Source organism: Ranitomeya imitator, chromosome 10, assembly GCF_032444005.1.
Source record: "Ranitomeya imitator isolate aRanImi1 chromosome 10, aRanImi1.pri, whole genome shotgun sequence".
Lineage (NCBI taxonomy): Eukaryota > Metazoa > Chordata > Amphibia > Anura > Dendrobatidae > Ranitomeya > Ranitomeya imitator.
Window position 1 is genome coordinate 8,177,658 of NC_091291.1, and position 20,446 is coordinate 8,198,103.

A 20,446-nucleotide genomic window follows, 5' to 3' on the forward strand; every position below is an offset into this window, starting at 1 on the left:
ATATTGTGCGGATGCCGCATGTGCACTGTATGGATGCTGTATGTGTATTGTGTGTATATTGTGCGGATGCCGCATGTGTACTGTATGGATGCTGTATGTGTATTGTGTGTATATTGTGTGGATGCCACATGTGCACTGTATGGATGCTGTATGTGTATTATATGTATATTGTGCGGATGCCGCATGTGCACTGTATGGATGCTGTATGTGTATTGTGTGTATATTGTGTGGATGCCGCATGTGCACTGTATGGATGCTGTATGTGTATTGTGTGTATATTGTGCGGATGCCGCATGTGCACTGTATGGATGCTGTATGGGTATTATATGTATATTGTGTGGATGCCACATGTGCACTGTATGGATGCTGTATGTGTATTATATGTATATTGTGCGGATGCCGCATGTGCACTGTATGGATGCTGTATGGGTATTGTGTGTATATTGTGTGGATGCGGCATGTGCATTGTATGGATGCTGTATGTGTATTATATGTATATTGTGCGGATGCGGCATGTGCACTGTATGGATGCTGTATGTGTATTGTGTGTATATTGTGTGGATGCCACATGTGCACTGTATGGATGCTGTATGTGTATTGTGTGTATATTGTGTAGATGCCGCATGTGCACTGTATGGATGCTGTATGTGTATTGTGTGTATATTGTGCGGATGCCGCATGTGTACTGTATGGATGCTGTATGTGTATTGTGTGTATATTGTGCGGATGCCACATGTGCACTGTATGGATGCTGTATGTGTATTGTGTGTATATTGTGTAGATGCCGCATGTGCACTGTATGGATGCTGTATGTGTATTGTATGTATATTGTGTGGATGCCGCATGTGCACTGTATGGATGCTGTATGTATATTGTGTGTATATTGTGCGGATGCCGCATGTGCACTGTATGGATGCTGTATGTGTATTGTGTGTATATTGTGTAGATGCCGCATGTGCACTGTATGGATGCTGTATGTGTATTATATGTATATTGTGCGGATGCCGCATGTGCACTGTATGGATGCTGTATGTGTATTGTGTGTATATTGTGCTGATGCGGCATGTGCACTGTATGGATGCTGTATGTGTATTGTGTGTATATTGTGTAGATGCCGCATGTGCACTGTATGGATGCTGTATGTGTATTATATGTATATTGTGTGGATGCGGCATGTGCACTGTATGGATGCTGTATGTGTATTGTGTGTATATTGTGCGGATGCCGCATGTGCACTGTATGGATGCTGTATGTATATTGTGTGTATATTGTGCTGATGCGGCATGTGCACTGTATGGGTGCTGTATGTGTATTATATGTATATTGTGCGGATGCGGCATGTGCACTGTATGGATGCTGTATGTGTATTATATGTATATTGTGTGGATGCCGCATGTGCACTGTATGGATGCTGTATGTGTATTATATGTATATTGTGCGGATGCCGCATGTGCACTGTATGGATGCTGTATGTGTATTGTGTGTATATTGTGTGGATGCCGCATGTGCACTGTATGGATGCTGTATGTGTATTGTGTGTATATTGTGTAGATGCCGCATGTGCACTGTATGGGTGCTGTATGTGTATTGTGTGTATATTGTGTGGATGCGGCATGTCCACTGTATGGATGCTGTATATGTATTGTGTGTATATTGTGCGGATGCCGCATGTGCACTGTATGGATGCTGTATGTGTATTATATGTATATTGTGTGGATGCCACATGTGCACTGTATGGATGCTGTATGTGTATTATATGTATATTGTGTGGATGCCGCATGTGCACTGTATGGATGCTGTATGGGTATTATATGTATATTGTGCGGATGCCGCATGTGCACTGTATGGATGCTGTATGTGTATTGTGTGTATATTGTGCGGATGCCGCATGTGCACTGTATGGATGCTGTATGGGTATTGTATGTATATTGTGTGGATGCCGCATGTGCACTGTATGGATGCTGTATGTGTATTGTGTGTATATTGTGTGGATGCCGCATGTGCACTGTATGGATGCTGTATGTGTATTGTGTGTATATTGTGTGGATGCCGCATGTGCACTGTATGGATGCTGTATGGGTATTGTATGTATATTGTGTAGATGCCGCATGTGCACTGTATGGATGCTGTATGTGTATTATATGTATATTGTGCTGATGCGGCATGTGCACTGTATGGATGCTGTATGGGTATTGTATGTATATTGTGTGGATGCCGCATGTGCACTGTATGGATGCTGTATGTGTATTATATGTATATTGTGCGGATGCCGCATGTGCACTGTACGATGCTGTATGTGTATTATATGTATATTGTGTAGATGCTGCATGTGCACTGTATGGATGCTGTATGTGTATTATATGTATATTGTGCTGATGCGGCATGTGCACTGTATGGATGCTGTATGTGTATTGTGTGTATATTGTGTAGATGCCGCATGTGCACTGTATGGATGCTGTATGGGTATTGTGTGTATATTGTGCGGATGCGGCATGTGCACTGTATGGATGCTGTATGTGTATTGTGTGTATATTGTGCGGATGCGGCATGTGCACTGTATGGATGCTGTATGTGTATTGTGTGTATATTGTGTAGATGCCGCATGTGCACTGTATGGATGCTGTATGGGTATTGTGTGTATATTGTGCGGATGCCGCATGTGCACTGTATGGATGCTGTATGGGTATTGTATGTATATTGTGCGGATGCGGCATGTGCACTGTATGGATGCTGTATGTGTATTGTGTGTATATTGTGTAGATGCCGCATGTGCACTGTATGGATGCTGTATGGGTATTGTGTGTATATTGTGTAGATGCCGCATGTGCACTGTATGGATGCTGTATGGGTATTGTGTGTATATTGTGCGGATGCCGCATGTGCACTGTATGGATGCTGTATGTGTATTGTATGTATATTGTGTGGATGCGGCATGTGCACTGTATGGATGCTGTATGTGTATTGTGTGTATATTGTGCGGATGCCGCATGTGCACTGTATGGATGCTGTATGTGTATTGTGTGTATATTGTGCGGATGCCGCATGTGCACTGTATGGATGCTGTATGTATATTGTGTGTATATTGTGCGGATGTGGCATGTGCACTGTATGGATGCTGTATGTGTATTATATGTATATTGTGTAGATGCCGCATGTGCACTGTATGGATGCTGTATGTGTATTGTGTGTATATTGTGTGGATGCCGCATGTGCACTGTATGGATGCTGTATGTGTATATTGTGTGGATGCCACATGTGCACTGTATGGATGCTGTATGTGTATATTGTGTGGATGCCACATGTGCACTGTATGGATGCTGTATGTGTATTGTGTGTATATTGTGTAGATGCCGCATGTGCACTGTATGGATGCTGTATGGATATTGTATGTATATTGTGTGGATGCCGCATGTGCACTGTATGGATGCTGTATGGGTATTGTATGTACAGTGGGGCAAAAAAGTATTTAGTCAGTCAGCAATAGTGCAAGTTCCACCCCTTAAAAAGATGAGAGGCGTCTGTAATTTACATCATAGGTAGACCTCAACTATGGGAGACAAACTGAGAAAAAAAAATCCAGAAAATCACATTGTCTGTTTTTTTAACATTTTATTTGCATATTATGGTGGAAAATAAGTATTTGGTCAGAAACAAAATTTCATCTCAATACTTTGTAATATATCCTTTGTTGGCAATGACAGAGGTCAAACGTTTTCTGTAAGTCTTCACAAGGTTGCCACACACTGTTGTTGGTATGTTGGCCCATTCCTCCATGCAGATCTCCTCTAGAGCAGTGATGTTTTTGGCTTTTCGCTTGGCAACACGGACTTTCAACTCCCTCCAAAGGTTTTCTATAGGGTTGAGATCTGGAGACTGGCTAGGCCACTCCAGGACCTTGAAATGCTTCTTACGAAGCCACTCCTTCGTTGCCCTGGCGGTGTGCTTTGGATCATTGTCATGTTGAAAGACCCAGCCACGTTTCATCTTCAATGCCCTTGCTGATGGAAGGAGGTTTGCACTCAAAATCTCACGATACATGGCCCCATTCATTCTTTCATGTACCCGGATCAGTCGTCCTGGCCCCTTTGCAGAGAAACAGCCCCAAAGCATGATGTTTCCACCACCATGCTTTACAGTAGGTATGGTGTTTGATGGATGCAACTCAGTATTCTTTTTCCTCCAAACACGACAAGTTGTGTTTCTACCAAACAGTTCCAGTTTGGTTTCATCAGACCATAGGACATTCTCCCAAAACTCATCTGGATCATCCAAATGCTCTCTAGCACACTTCAGACGGGCCCGGACATGTACTGGCTTAAGCAGTGGGACACGTCTGGCACTGCAGTATCTGAGTCCATGGTGGCGTAGTGTGTTACTTATGGTAGGCCTTGTTACATTGGTCCCAGCTCTCTGCAGTTCATTCACTAGGTCCCCCCGCGTGGTTCTGGGATTTTTGCTCACCGTTCTTGTGATCATTCTGACCCCACGGGGTGGGATTTTGCGTGGAGCCCCAGATCGAGGGAGATTATCATTGGTCTTGTATGTCTTCCATTTTCTAATTATTGCTCCCACTGTTGATTTCTTCACTCCAAGCTGGTTGGCTATTGCAGATTCAGTCTTCCCAGCCTGGTGCAGGGCTACAATTTTGTTTCTGGTGTCCTTTGACAGCTCTTTGGTCTTCACCATAGTGGAGTTTGGAGTCAGACTGTTTGAGGGTGTGCACAGGTGTCTTTTTATACTGATAACAAGTTTAAACAGGTGCCATTACTACAGGTAATGAGTGGAGGAAAGAGGAGACTCTTAAAGAAGAAGTTACAGGTCTGTGAGAGCCAGAAATCTTGATTGTTTGTTTCTGACCAAATACTTATTTTCCACCATAATATGCAAATAAAATGATAAAAAAACAGACAATGTGATTTTCTGGATTTTTTTTTCTCAGTTTGTCTCCCATAGTTGAGGTCTACCTATGATGTAAATTACAGACGCCTCTCATCTTTTTAAGTGGTGGAACTTGCACTATTGCTGACTGACTAAATACTTTTTTGCCCCACTGTATATTGTGCGGATGCGGCATGTGCACTGTATGGATGCTGTATGTGTATTATATGTATATTGTGTGGATGCGGCATGTGCACTGTATGGATGCTGTATGTGTATTATATGTATATTGTGCGGATGCGGCATGTGCACTGTATGGATGCTGTATGGGTATTATATGTATATTGTGCGGATGCGGCATGTGCACTGTATGGATGCTGTATGGGTATTATATGTATATTGTGTGGATGCGGCATGTGCACTGTATGGATGCTGTATGTGTATTATATGTATATTGTGCGGATGCGGCATGTGCACTGTATGGATGCTGTATGGGTATTATATGTATATTGTGTGGATGCGGCATGTGCACTGTATGGATGCTGTATGGATATTGTATGTATATTGTATGGATGCTGGTTGGACACATGGGGGGTACTACGGTGTACGTATGTTCTGCTACGAGCCACGTACGTCTGTCACTCACCGATCTGCTCCCGTAGCTCTGGCGTCAGCTGGGGGTTCCGGTACAGTAGAGACAGAGACTGATTGACGCGCTCCTCAATTACACGGAGATGGGTCAGAACCTGAAGAAGAGACCACACCATAATGACTGCCATCTGAGAACCCAGCAGAGCCACCCGTGGGGGAGAGACCCCTGTACCTGGAACTGGATGGTCTCGGCTCTGTCCGGCTCTGCGCTGCTGACGTGCTGGTAGTGACGCACTGTATGGCGCTGGTCTTTCTGCTCGGCGTGTATGTATTTCTTTAGGGCCAGAAGAACCTTCTCCGGCTGCTCGAGACCAGACACAAAATAACATTAAAACCCGAAAATATTAATGAAGACCTGAGGAATCTGAGGAGAGCGGCTTACATCCAGCGGGGTGGTCTGCACGCTCGCCAGATAGTTCTCCAACGCCGCCCGACGGTTATCATTCAGAGCCGCCACCACCCGACCCAGATGCGTCTCCACCAAACGCTGGCGCTGAGCCGAAATCTGACTCTCCAGGGTCTGTAAGATGGACTGGAAGTGCTGAAAAGTGAGAGCGACAGTCAGTGCCGAGGAACCACCAGCCGGTGGATACACAGCTCAGCAGGCGGTATCACTCAGGACAGGATTAGGTACACGGCTCAGCAGGCGGTATCACTCAGGACAGGATTAGGTACACGGCTCAGCAGGCGGTATCACTCAGGAGGGGATTAGATACACGGCTCAGCAGTCGGTATCACACAGGAGAGGATTAGATACATGGCTCAGCAGGCGGTATCACACAGGAGAGGATTAGATACACGGCTCAGCAGTCGGTATCACACAGGAGAGGATTAGATACATGGCTCAGCAGTCAGTATCACACAGGACAGGATTAGATACACTGCTCAGCAGGCGGTATCACACAGGACAGGATTAGATACACGGCTCAGCAGACAGTATCACACAGGAGAGGATTAGATACACGGCTCAGCAGACAGTATCACAGGAGAGGATTAGATACACAGCTCAGCAGACAGTATCACACAGGACAGGATTAGATACACAGCTCAGTAGTCAGTATCACAGGAGAGGATTAGATACACAGCTCAGTAGTCAGTATCACACAGGAGAGGATTAGATACACGGCTCAGCAGACAGTATCACACAGGAGAGGATTAGATACACAGCTCAGCAGTCAGTATCACACAGGATAGGATTAGATACACGGCTCAGCAGACAGTATCACACAGGACAGGATTAGATACACGGCTCAGCAGACAGTATCACACAGGATAGGATTAGATACACGGCTCAGCAGACAGTATCACAGGAGAGGATTAGATACACAGCTCAGTAGTCAGTATCACACAGGAGAGGATTAGATACACGGCTCAGCAGACAGTATCACACAGGAGAGGATTAGATACACAGCTCAGCAGTCAGTATCACACAGGATAGGATTAGATACACGGCTCAGCAGACAGTATCACACAGGACAGGATTAGATACACGGCTCAGCAGACAGTATCACACAGGATAGGATTAGATACACGGCTCAGCAGACAGTATCACACAGGACAGGATTAGATACACGGCTCAGCAGACAGTATCACACAGGAGAGGATTAGATACACAGCTCAGCAGTCAGTATCACACAGGATAGGATTAGATACACAGCTCAGCAGTCAGTATCACTCAGGAGAGGATTAGATACACAGCTCAGCAGTCAGTATCACACAGGATAGGATTAGATACACAGCTCAGCAGTCAGTATCACTCAGGAGAGGATTAGATACACAGCTCAGCAGTCAGTATCACACAGGATAGGATTAGATACACAGCTCAGCAGTCAGTATCACTCAGGAGAGGATTAGACACACGGCTCAGCAGGTGGTATCACTCAGGAGAGGATTAGATACACAGCTCAGCAGGCGGTATCACTCAGGAGAGGATTAGATACACAGCTCAGCAGGCGGTATCACTCAGGAGAGGATTAGATACACAGCTCAGCAGACCGTATCACACAGGATAGGATTAGATACACGGCTCAGCAGGCGGTATCACAGAGGAGAGGATTAGATACACGGCTCAGCAGACAGTATCACTCAGGAGAGGATTAGATACACAGCTCAGCAGGCGGTATCACACAGGACAGGATTAGATACACGGCTCAGCAGACAGTATCACACAGGAGAGGATTAGATACACAGCTCAGCAGACAGTATCACACAGGAGAGGATTAGATACACGGCTCAGAAGACAGTATCACACAGGACAGGATTAGATACACGGCTCAGCAGACAGTATCACACAGGAGAGGATTAGATACACAGCTCAGCAGACGGTATCACACAGGAGAGGATTAGATACACGGCTCAGCAGGTGGTATCACTCAGGAGAGGATTAGATACACAGCTCAGCAGACCGTATCACACAGGATAGGATTAGATACACGGCTCAGCAGGCGGTATCACACAGGAGAGGATTAGATACACGGCTCAGCAGACAGTATCACACAGGAGAGGATTAGATACACAGCTCAGCAGACAGTATCACTCAGGAGAGGATTAGATACACGGCTCAGCAGACAGTATCATTCAGGATAGGATTAGATACACAGCTCAGCAGGCGGTATCACACAGGACAGGATTAGATACACGGCTCAGCAGACAGTATCACACAGGAGAGGATTAGATACACAGCTCAGCAGACAGTATCACTCAGGAGAGGATTAGATACACGGCTCAGCAGACAGTATCATTCAGGATAGGATTAGATACACAGCTCAGCAGGCGGTATCACACAGGACAGGATTAGATACACGGCTCAGCAGACAGTATCACACAGGAGAGGATTAGATACACAGCTCAGCAGACAGTATCACTCAGGAGAGGATTAGATACACGGCTCAGCAGACAGTATCACACAGGACAGGATTAGATACACGGCTCAGCAGACAGTATCACACAGGAGAGGATTAGATACACAGCTCAGCAGACAGTATCACTCAGGAGAGGCTTAGATACACAGCTCAGCAGTCAGTATCACTCAGGAGAGGATTAGATACACAGCTCAGCAGGCGGTATCACACAGGATAGGATTAGATACACAGCTCAGCAGTCAGTATCACTCAGGAGAGGATTAGATACACGGCTCAGCAGGTGGTATCACTCAGGAGAGGATTAGATACACGGCTCATCAGACAGTATCTCACAGGATAGGATTAGATACACGGCTCAGCAGTCAGTATCACACAGGAGAGGATTAGATACACGGCTCATCAGACAGTATCACACAGGAGAGGATTAGATACACGGCTCATCAGACAGTATCACACAGGAGAGGATTAGATACACGGCTCAGCAGTCAGTATAACACAGGAGAGGATTAGATACACGGCTCAGCAGACAGTATCACACAGGAGAGGATTAGATACACGGCTCAGCAGTCAGTATCACACAGTATAGGATTAGATACATGGCTCAGCAGTCAGTATCACACAGGATAGGATTAGATACATGGCTCAGCACTCAGTATCACACAGGATAGGATTAGATACACGGCTCAGCAGACAGTATCACACAGGAGAGGATTAGATACACGGCTCAGCAGACAGGATCACACAGGAGAGGATTAGATACACGGCTCAGCAGACAGTATCACACAGGAGAGGATTAGATACACGGCTCAGCAGACGGTATCACACAGGATAGGATTAGATACACGGCTCAGCAGACAGTATCACAGAGGAGAGGATTAGATACACGGCTCATCAGACAGTATCACACAGGAGAGGATTAGATACACGGCTCAGCAGTCAGTATAACACAGGAGAGGATTAGATACACGGCTCAGCAGACAGTATCACACAGGAAAGGATTAGATACACGGCTCAGCAGTCAGTATCACACAGTATAGGATTAGATACATGGCTCAGCAGTCAGTATCACACAGGATAGGATTAGATACATGGCTCAGCACTCAGTATCACACAGGATAGGATTAGATACACGGCTCAGCAGACAGTATCACACAGGAGAGGATTAGATACACGGCTCAGCAGACAGGATCACACAGGAGAGGATTAGATACACGGCTCAGCAGACAGTATCACACAGGAGAGGATTAGATACACGGCTCAGCAGACGGTATCACACAGGATAGGATTAGATACACGGCTCAGCAGACAGTATCACAGAGGAGAGGATTAGATACACGGCTCAGCAGACAGTATCACACAGGACAGGATTAGATACACGGCTCAGCAGACAGTATCACAGAGGAGAGGATTAGATACACGGCTCAGCAGACAGTATCACAGAGGAGAGGATTAGATACACGGCTCAGCAGACATTATCACACAGGAGAGGATTAGATACACAGCTCAGCAGACGGTATCACACAGGATAGGATTAGATACACGGCTCAGCAGACAGTATCACAGAGGAGAGGATTAGATACACGGCTCAGCAGACATTATCACACAGGAGAGGATTAGATACACGGCTCAGCAGTCAGTATCACACAGGAGAGGATTAGATACACTGCTCAGCAGACAGTATCACAGAGGAGAGGATTAGATACACGGCTCAGCAGACAGTATCACACAGGAGAGGATTAGATACACGGCTCAGCAGACAGTATCACACAGGAGAGGATTAGATACACAGCTCAGCAGACAGTATCACACAGGAGAGGATTAGATACACAGCTCAGCAGACGGTATCACACAGGAGAGGATTAGATACACAGCTCAGCAGACAGTATCACACAGGAGAGGATTAGATACACAGCTCAGCAGACAGTATCACACAGGAGAGGATTAGATACACAGCTCAGCAGACAGTATCACACAGGAGAGGATTAGATACACTGCTCAGCAGACAGTATCACAGAGGAGAGGATTAGATACACGGCTCAGCAGACAGTATCACACAGGAGAGGATTAGATACACAGCTCAGCAGACAGTATCACAGAGGAGAGGATTAGATACACGGCTCAGCAGACAGTATCACACAGGAGAGGATTAGATACACAGCTCAGCAGACGGTATCACACAGGAGAGGATTAGATACACGGCTCAGCAGACAGTATCACACAGGAGAGGATTAGATACACGGCTCAGCAGACAGTATCACACAGGAGAGGATTAGATACACAGCTCAGCAGACGGTATCACACAGGAGAGGATTAGATACACGGCTCAGCAGTCAGTATCACACAGGAGAGGATTAGATACACAGCTCAGCAGACAGTATCACACAGGAGAGGATTAGATACACAGCTCAGCAGACGGTATCACACAGGAGAGGATTAGATACACGGCTCAGCAGACGGTATCACACAGGAGAGGATTAGATACACAGCTCAGCAGACAGTATCACACAGGAGAGGATTAGATACACAGCTCAGCAGACGGTATCACAGGAGAGGATTAGATACACAGCTCAGCAGACAGTATCACACAGGAGAGGATTAGATACACAGCTCAGCAGACGGTATCACACAGGAGAGGATTAGATACACAGCTCAGCAGACGGTATCACACAGGAGAGGATTAGATACACGGCTCAGCAGTCAGTATCACACAGGATAGGATTAGATACACAGCTCAGCAGACGGTATCACACAGGAGAGGATTAGATACACGGCTCATCAGTCAGTATCACACAGGAGAGGATTAGATACACAGCTCAGCAGACGGTATCACACAGGAGAGGATTAGATACACGGCTCAGCAGACAGTATCACACAGGAGAGGATTAGATACACAGCTCAGCAGACGGTATCACACAGGATAGGATTAGATACACGGCTCAGCAGTCAGTATCACACAGGATAGGATTAGATACACGGCTCAGCAGACGGTATCACACAGGAGAGGATTAGATACACGGCTCAGCAGACAGTATCACACAGGAGAGGATTAGATACACAGCTCAGCAGTCAGTATCACACAGGATAGGATTAGATACACGGCTCAGCAGACGGTATCACACAGGAGAGGATTAGATACACGGCTCAGCAGACGGTATCACACAGGAGAGGATTAGATACACAGCTCAGCAGACGGTATCACACAGGAGAGGATTAGATACACGGCTCAGCAGACAGTATCACACAGGAGAGGATTAGATACACAGCTCAGCAGACGGTATCACACAGGATAGGATTAGATACATGGTTCAGCAGTCAGTACCACACAGGAGAGGATTAGATACACAGCTCAGCAGACAGTATCACACAGGAGAGGATTAGATACACAGCTCAGCAGACGGTATCACACAGGAGAGGATTAGATACACGGCTCAGCAGTCAGTATCACACAGGAGAGGATTAGATACACAGCTCAGCAGTCAGTATCACACAGTATAGGATTAGATACACGGCTCGGTAGACAGTATCACACAGGATAGGATTAGATACACAGCTCAGCAGACAGTATCACACAGGAGAGGATTAGATACACAGCTCAGCAGACAGTATCACACAGGAGAGGATTAGATACACGGCTCAGCAGTCAGTATCACACAGGAGAGGATTAGATACACGGCTCAGCAGTCAGTATCACACAGGATAGGATTAGATACACGGCTCAGCAGACAGTATCACACAGGAGAGGATTAGATACACGGCTCAGCAGTCAGTATCACACAGGAGAGGATTAGATACACAGCTCAGCAGACAGTATCACACAGGATAGGATTAGATACACAGCTCAGCAGACGGTATCACACAGGAGAGGATTAGATACACAGCTCAGCAGACGGTATCACACAGGAGAGGGTTAGATACACTGCTTAGCAGATAGTATCACAGGAGAGGATTAGATACACGGCTCAGCAGACGGTATCACACAGGAGAGGATTAGATACACGGCTCAGCAGACGGTATCACACAGGAGAGGATTAGATACACGGCTCAGTAGACGGTATCACACAGGAGAGAATTAGATACACGGCTCAGCAGACGGTATCACACAGGAGAGGATTAGATACACGGCTCAGCAGACGGTATCACACAGGAGAGGATTAGATACACGGCTCAGCAGACAGTATCACACAGGAGAGGATTAGATACACAGCTCAGCAGACGGTATCACACAGGAGAGGATTAGATACACGGCTCAGCAGACAGTATCACACAGGAGAGGATTAGATACACAGCTCAGCAGACGGTATCACACAGGAGAGGATTAGATACACGGCTCAGCAGACGGTATCACACAGGAGAGGATTAGATACACGGCTCAGCAGACGGTATCACACAGGAGAGGATTAGATACACAGCTCAGCAGACGGTATCACACAGGAGAGGATTAGATACACAGCTCAGCAGACGGTATCACACAGGAGAGGATTAGATACACAGCTCAGCAGACAGTATCACACAGGAGAGGATTAGATACACGGCTCAGCAGACGGTATCACACAGGAGAGGATTAGATACACGGCTCAGCAGACAGTATCACACAGGAGAGGATTAGATACACGGCTCAGCAGACAGTATCACACAGGAGAGGATTAGATACACAGCTCAGCAGACGGTATCACACAGGAGAGGATTAGATACACAGCTCAGCAGATGGTATCACACAGGAGAGGATTAGATACACAGCTCAGCAGATGGTATCACACAGGAGAGGATTAGATACACAGCTCAGCAGACGGTATCACACAGGAGAGGATTAGATACACGGCTCAGCAGACAGTATCACACAGGAGAGGATTAGATACACAGCTCAGCAGATGGTATCACACAGGAGAGGATTAGATACACAGCTCAGCAGACGGTATCACACAGGAGAGGATTAGATACACGGCTCAGCAGACGGTATCACACATGGGTATCCTGACACATAAGGCGTCCGTCCTGCGGTTCCGCACTGATCCCATCATGAATCCTCCATGTTTCCGCGATTGGACAGAACATGTGGGGGATTCTCGGGGGCTTTATCCGGGGAGATGGGGCGACATCCAGCGCGCCGTGTCATCAGATCCGCCCTCGCGCCGTCTTGTCCCGCACTTTGTTTTTATGACACGGGGCGAGCGGATCAGATCGGCTTTCCTGATATCTCATCTCGCCCCCATGTTATCTCAGCGGTAACACGACCCCCAGATACAGACTTAAGTGGGACTAAAAGCCATCGCTTTCCCCGGACATTAGGGGATTTGCTGAAGAAATGACTTTTACATCTGTCTCTCGTATCGGTTTTCACTGCTAATGGCTCCAAAACCTGCAGATATTATCATGGGAAAATCCTCCTGCCGCTGCGCAATAACTCATATTTTCGTGAGACAGGGAGTGGGGCCATTAAATATTTATGGGACCAGTCACCCGATTCTGCTTACCTGGTACCTCCGAGCTCAGATTCTTATTAACCCCCATCCCGCCATATGGCGACCCCCCACTAACAATGCTGCTCCCATCATCCCGGGCCCCGTACCTCGTTCAGAGCCTGGCGGTCGGACTTGGGCAGATTCTTGGCTTGGTTATCCGCATTCGCCCACTCCTTCATGACCTGGAAGACGAAGGCTCGCTGGTCACTGACATGTCTGCCCTTTTAATTGACCGGTCGATCAGATTTTCGGCCTTGACATTACGCTCACCTCATTGATCTGCTTCATACGTCTTTCCTCCAGCTCCATTTTCGCTCGTAGGAAGTTGGCATGTTCAGATCCGTCCCTCGGAGACTCAAAGTAGATATCCACCCCGTCAGTGGGGCGAGAAACTGCGAAACACGGGATATATCCGCTATATTGCTAAAATAATACCTCCACACGGTGCCTAAAGGGGATCTATCAGCCCTCCTAATCCGTCTATATGGGCACGTAGGTCATAGAAAGCTGAGCAAAATGACACCTTGATATCTGCAATCCGATGTCTTATTCCAGAGAAAGATACGTTTTCTTTTTTTATGTAAATGAGCTGTTAAGATCTATGGGCCGGACATAGATCTCCAGGAGAATCTGCCTCCAGAGCTTATTTTATATAAAAATGGGTTATTAGTACGTAATGACTGACAGTCCACTCTTCGAATCTACATCTCTCACACTGGTAACGCCCCCTTTACATTTAAAATAACCTCTGGAGGCGGAGTCTCAGGGAAATCTATGTCCAGCCCATAGATCTTAACTGCTCATTTACATATTAAGAAAAACCGTGGACTTCTCTGTCATAAGACAACGGATCGCAGATATCAAGGTGTCATTTTATTCAACTTTCCATGACCTTTATGCCCATATAGACAGCTTGGGAGGATTTATGTTACTGACAGATTCCCTTTCAATAATACACACAGTTACTATTTAATGGTGCCGCACTGTACCTACAAAATACCACCACACAGTGCTTACGTAGCAGTACAATACTATGCCTTGATAATACTGTGCCTACATATTAGTACAATAATGTGCCTTAAAACCACCGCCACAAAATGCCTACATAACACTGTTACACCGTGATGACATAATAGTACAAAACTGTGCCTAGATAATACTGCACGCCGTGCCTACATAATAGTAGAAAAACGGGCCTTAAACCACAGCCACAAAATGTCTACATAATACCGCCACACAGTGCTTACATAGAAGTACAATACTGTGCCTTGATAATACTGTGCCTACATTATAGTACAATAATGTGCCTTAAAACCACCGCCACAAAATGCCTACAAAATACTGTCACACCGTGACTACGTAATAGTACAATACTGTGCCTTAATAATACCACCACACAGAATAATACTGTCCATTAATAATACCACCAAAGTAGTTACACAACAGTACAATACTATGCCTTGATAATACCACAAACAGTGCCCTACATAACTGTAAAATAATGTGCCTTAAAACCACCGCCACAAAATGCCTGCATAATAATAATAATAGTACAATAATGTGCCTAAAAAAATCCCTAATACAGTGCCTACATAATACCATAAAATGTGCGTTAATATCACCGCCACACAGTGCTTACATAATAATGCGACTTAAAAATACTACTGCACACTGCCTACATAAAAGTACAACAAATATTGCCTTAATATTACTGCCATAACGTGCCCACTTGATAGCACAATCGTGGGCCTACATAATCTGTCTACATAATAGTACAATTCTGTGCCTCCTTAATAGTACCATTATCTGAACAAATAACAGCGCCACACATTACCTACTTCCATGCACAATTTTGTGTCTAAATAAAACCACTATACAGTGCCTACATAAAATGGTGTGGTTTTAGGATTACCGTAAATCATGCTGATAAAGTGTCAAATTAATAGTAAACTATACCGTGCCTATATATTACCGCTATAGGGTGAGCAAACAAAATCAATAACAATAGCCCAAAATTGTGAAACCTAAATCTTACAGAAGACAGTGCCACAAAGTATTACTACTATATAGTTATTACATAATACTGCCATACAGTGCCTAAGTAATTCCATCATGTGAATGTCTACACCACAGCACCACTAAATACCTAATGTTTAGTTAACAGTACCATAAAGTAGTCTAATAATACCACCAAACAGTGCATACATAATAGTACCGTACAGCTCCAATATACGTACAGTACCTAAATAATTCCGCCATACTGTGCCCATAATCTGCCATACGTTGCCTGCTTTAGGGTATGTGCACACGTTGCAGATTTGCCTGTGCAGATTCTTCCCTCTCTTGCCAGAAAACGCAGGTGCGGATTTGCTGCGTATTTTTATGCGTTTTTGATGCGGTTTTTTTATGCAGGTCTGCATGCGTTTTTGAAAGCTAAATAAAGATCTATTATTGAACAAAAAAAAAGAATTATGATGTCATTTCTGGTCCAACTTCCTCTTTATCATTTTCCAACCCACACTCCATTCTACACACAGATAGATAGATAGATAGATAGATAGATAGATAGATAGATAGATAGATAGATAGATAGATAGATAGATAGATAGATAGATAGATAATAGTGCTGCCGGATATTGAGGTGCGAGACTCGTGCAAGTTTCTCGCAAATGTGACCCTGGCCTTCAACGCAATATCTGTTTAATTTAAAAAAAAAAATTGAAAAACATTTTTTCATAGGCTCCCTCACAATTTTCAAGTCCAGAGTGGGAAAGCCAGCGACTGTGGGCCGGTGTTTATAGCCTGGGAAGGGGGTAATACCCATGGATCTTCCCAGGCTGTCTGCGTAGCCTTTACTGGCTATTAAAATAGGAGGACTCCCCAAAAAATAACGTGGGGTCCCCCTTTATTTTATAGCCAGAAAAGCTACGCAGACAGCTGCGGGCTGATATTCATAGCCTAGAGAGGGGCCATGGATATTTGCCTTCCCCCGGCTACAAATACCATCTCCCTGCCACCCCAAAAATGGCGCATCTGTAAGATGCGCCAATTCCAGCATTTAGCCTCTCTCTTCCCACTGCCCTATAGTGGTGGGTAATAAGGGGTTAATGTCACCTTTGTATTGTAAGGCGACATTAAGCCCGGTTAGTAATGGACAGGCGTCAATAAGACACCTATCCATTATTAATCCTATAGTGGTGAAAGAGTTAAAAAAAAAACCACAGCCAGAAAAAAATATTTTAATACTCTTAATTTCACCATACTTAGAAACAAGCCTAATTCCTGCGATGCCCTTGATCACCTGGAAAAAATAAAAAATAATAAACCAACTCCCTGTCCGATGCAGTCCAATTAATAACGAGTGTCCGATGACGATCTCCCCTATAGAGCAGTGATATCAGGTTATGTGACCGCTCTATAGGCCTCCAGTGACACACTGACAGGAGACAATGGCTCCTGCAGTGCATCACTGAAGAGGTTACCTGAGTTCATTGCTCTCACTTTAGGCAATGCTGTGTGGGAATTTTCCCATGCAGCAGTGCCGCAAGTGACAGTATGAACTATACTGTACTCACAGTGGCGGAGGGATACAGTGCGGAAGGATGCCTTCCGTCTTTGTATCCCGGAGCCCCTGGAGAGCGGTCGCATCAGCTGATGTGGCAGCTCTCCACGGGAGATCGTCGTGGGACAATCGTATTAATTGGATTACTGCAGATCAGGGAGTATATTGTTTGTTTATTATTTTAATATTTTATTACAGGTGATCAATGGCTTCGGGGATCAAGGTAATTGGTGAGTATGTACTCTATGTTGTATGTACTGTATGTCTATATGTGTGTACTGTATGTACTGTATGTTCTGTATATGTTTTTTTTTTTTTTTTTTTACACTTGAACACAGTAGCCGGATCATGGGATTATACTGTCCCATCATCCAGCTACCTGTCACTGTAGCAGGCATAGCCGGATGGGACTAGTAGTCCTATCGGATGATGCCTGCCTACATACAGACCCGCACACACACAGCCCCACATACGCACACACAGCCCCGCGATCCCCGCACAGCCCTCGATCCTCGCACAGTCTGCGATCCCTGCACAGCCTGTGATCCCCGCACAGTCTGTGATCCCCGCACAGTCTGCGATCCCCGCACAGCCCCGCGTTCCCCGCACAGCCCCGCAATCCCAGCACAGGCCCGCGATTCCCGCACAGCCCATGATCCCCGCACAGTCTGCGATCCCCGCACAGCCCCAAGATCACTGCACAGGCCCGTGATTCCCGCACAGCCCATGATCCCCGCACAGTCTGCGATCCCCGCACAGCCCCAAGATCACTGCACAGGCCCGTGATTCCCGCACAGCCCCACAATCCCCGCAGACCCCCGCAATCCCCTCACAGCCCCGCAGACCCCCGCACACAGACACACACACAGCCCCGCAGACCACTGCAGACACACACAAACACCCGCACACAGACATGCACATCTTCTCCGCACACACACAGTCTCCGCTCACACACTCTTCCCCCTACCGATCTGCAGCGTTTCTCGCACACAACTCCGCAGCAAAACCGCAGATCCTGCGGTTTTGCTGCAGATTTGACTGAATCAATGGAAGTCAATGGGTGCAGAAATGGTGCAGATCCACAAAAAGAATTGACATGTTCCTTTTTTGAATCTGCTGTGTTTTTAGGGCGGAATTTTCCGCACCATTAGCACAGCATTTTTTTGCTCCATTGATTTACATTGTACTGTAAATCACTTGTGGATCTGCAGCGCTTCTGCATGGAAATTGCGGATTCGCAGGAAATCTGCAACATGTGCACATAGCCTTATACCATTTCAGCATGAAACCTGTGATAATGGAAAGCAGCCACGTAGGATGATAGCAGCGCCTTACCTTTAACCTCTGGCGGCATTGTGGGTGCGCTGCTGGTGGTCTCCTCCTCTTCTCCATTTCCCACAAAGTAATCATCCCATATTGGGGGGTGCTGGTCCTCGCTGGCCCCCGCTGCGTCCTCTCCTCCGTCCTCAATGATGTCCACGTTATCATCTTCAATCTCAACGTCGTCCCTGGCAAAAAAAATTAAAAATGGAAATCATATAGAGCGCCCCCTAGGTGTGGTGTCAGTAATATCACCCCTGCTGGTAGAAGGGAGGAGATTCTCCATACGACCTCGGTAACAGTGCCCCCGAGGGTCACGACCAAGCAGCAGGGCCCGGTGGGGTCAGTGCCACACGTGGCCCCCGCTATAGTGCTGAAAGGGGCCGCTTCCACCCCTGGCAGCGTTTTCTCACTTCTTACCCCCTGTCTGGGTCCTGCGGCTCCAGCTCGGTGACAGGTTGCCCCCTCGTGGGCTCCACCTGGTGGGGGGCCCGTGTCGGACAGCAGACGTACTCCACTCCCCGGAATCTCTCTGGGTGGCACGGAAGCAGCATCCCGTAACTGTGCAGATCCAGGTCCTCGGCGGCACAGGCCTGCACAAGGAAGAGCCGGGACTGGTTAGTATCCCGCCAGAGGGGTCCGGACTATAGAAGCCCCTCCAGTACTGCGCCCATGATGGTGGTCTCACCGTGCGGGCCGCCTCGTGCCAGTGCTGGTAGCTCTCACAGACGTCCATCTGCTCGCGGTGCAGGAAGCGGCACTTATCCGGGACCAGCAAAGCGTCGCTGACAAACTCGTTCACTGCAAAAAGACAAAACGTGGCAATTAAATGGCCGGCGCTGACTTACGGAAGAACGTGGACGCAGGCGGGAAAGATCTACAACTTCCCAACAGTAAGGGAGCAGCTAATGAGGGCGAAGGGGCTTCATAGTACCGCCCCCGAGGAGCGCCCACCGGCCACACCCACCGAGGCAGAGGTACGGGATCACGATGTGCTGCCGACGTTTGCAATCAGGTTTTTGCTTCTGGCACCAGTTTGTCACTGTGACCGGCTGAGCAGCTTCTGTCACCCCCGTAATCTGCAACTCCGGGTACATCTGCGGAAGAGGGACAATGAGGGGCAGTATCACACAGGAGAGGATTAGATACACAACCCAGCAGACGGTATCACACAGGAGAGGATTAGATACACAACCCAGCAGACGGTATCACACAGGAGAGGGTTAGATACACGGCTCAGCAGTCAGTATCACACAGGAGAGGGTTAGATACACAGCTCAGCAGTCAGTATCACACAGGAGAGGATTAGATACACGGCTCAGCAGTCAGTATCACACAGGATAGGGTTAGATACACAGCTCAGCAGTCAGTATCACACAGGATAGGGTTAGATACACAGCTCAGCAGTCAGTATCACACAGGATAGGGTTAGATACACAGCTCAGCAGTCAGTATCACACAGGAGAGGGTTAGATACACAGCTCAGCAGTCAGTATCACACAGGATAGGGTTAGATACACAGCTCAGCAGTCAGTATCACACAGGAGAGGGTTAGATACACAGCTCAGCAGTCAGTATCACACAGGATAGGGTTAGATACACAGCTCAGCAGTCAGTATCACACAGGAGAGGGTTAGATACACAGCTCAGCAGTCAGTATCACACAGGATAGGGTTAGATACACAGCTCAGCAGTCAGTATCACACAGGAGAGGA

The 20,446-nt window shown here is 46.7% G+C and overlaps 1 protein-coding gene across 2 annotated transcripts in view; it reads right to left on the reverse strand.

The window, feature by feature from the left end:
- The window catches only part of APLP1 (amyloid beta precursor like protein 1), a 79,595-nt gene that overhangs the window by 13,945 nt on the left and 45,204 nt on the right, over positions 1–20,446 (reverse strand). For both annotated transcript variants that reach the window (XM_069741680.1, XM_069741681.1), the window contains exons 4-12: positions 19,699–19,828; positions 19,420–19,532; positions 19,152–19,324; positions 18,747–18,919; positions 14,120–14,241; positions 13,957–14,031; positions 5,912–6,070; positions 5,702–5,830; positions 5,525–5,624 (exon numbers count right to left, since the gene is read on the reverse strand). In XM_069741680.1, coding sequence (XP_069597781.1) covers positions 5,525–5,624; positions 5,702–5,830; positions 5,912–6,070; positions 13,957–14,031; positions 14,120–14,241; positions 18,747–18,919; positions 19,152–19,324; positions 19,420–19,532; positions 19,699–19,828 — 1,174 coding nt within the window. The remainder of the gene's footprint in view (positions 1–5,524; positions 5,625–5,701; positions 5,831–5,911; positions 6,071–13,956; positions 14,032–14,119; positions 14,242–18,746; positions 18,920–19,151; positions 19,325–19,419; positions 19,533–19,698; positions 19,829–20,446) is intronic.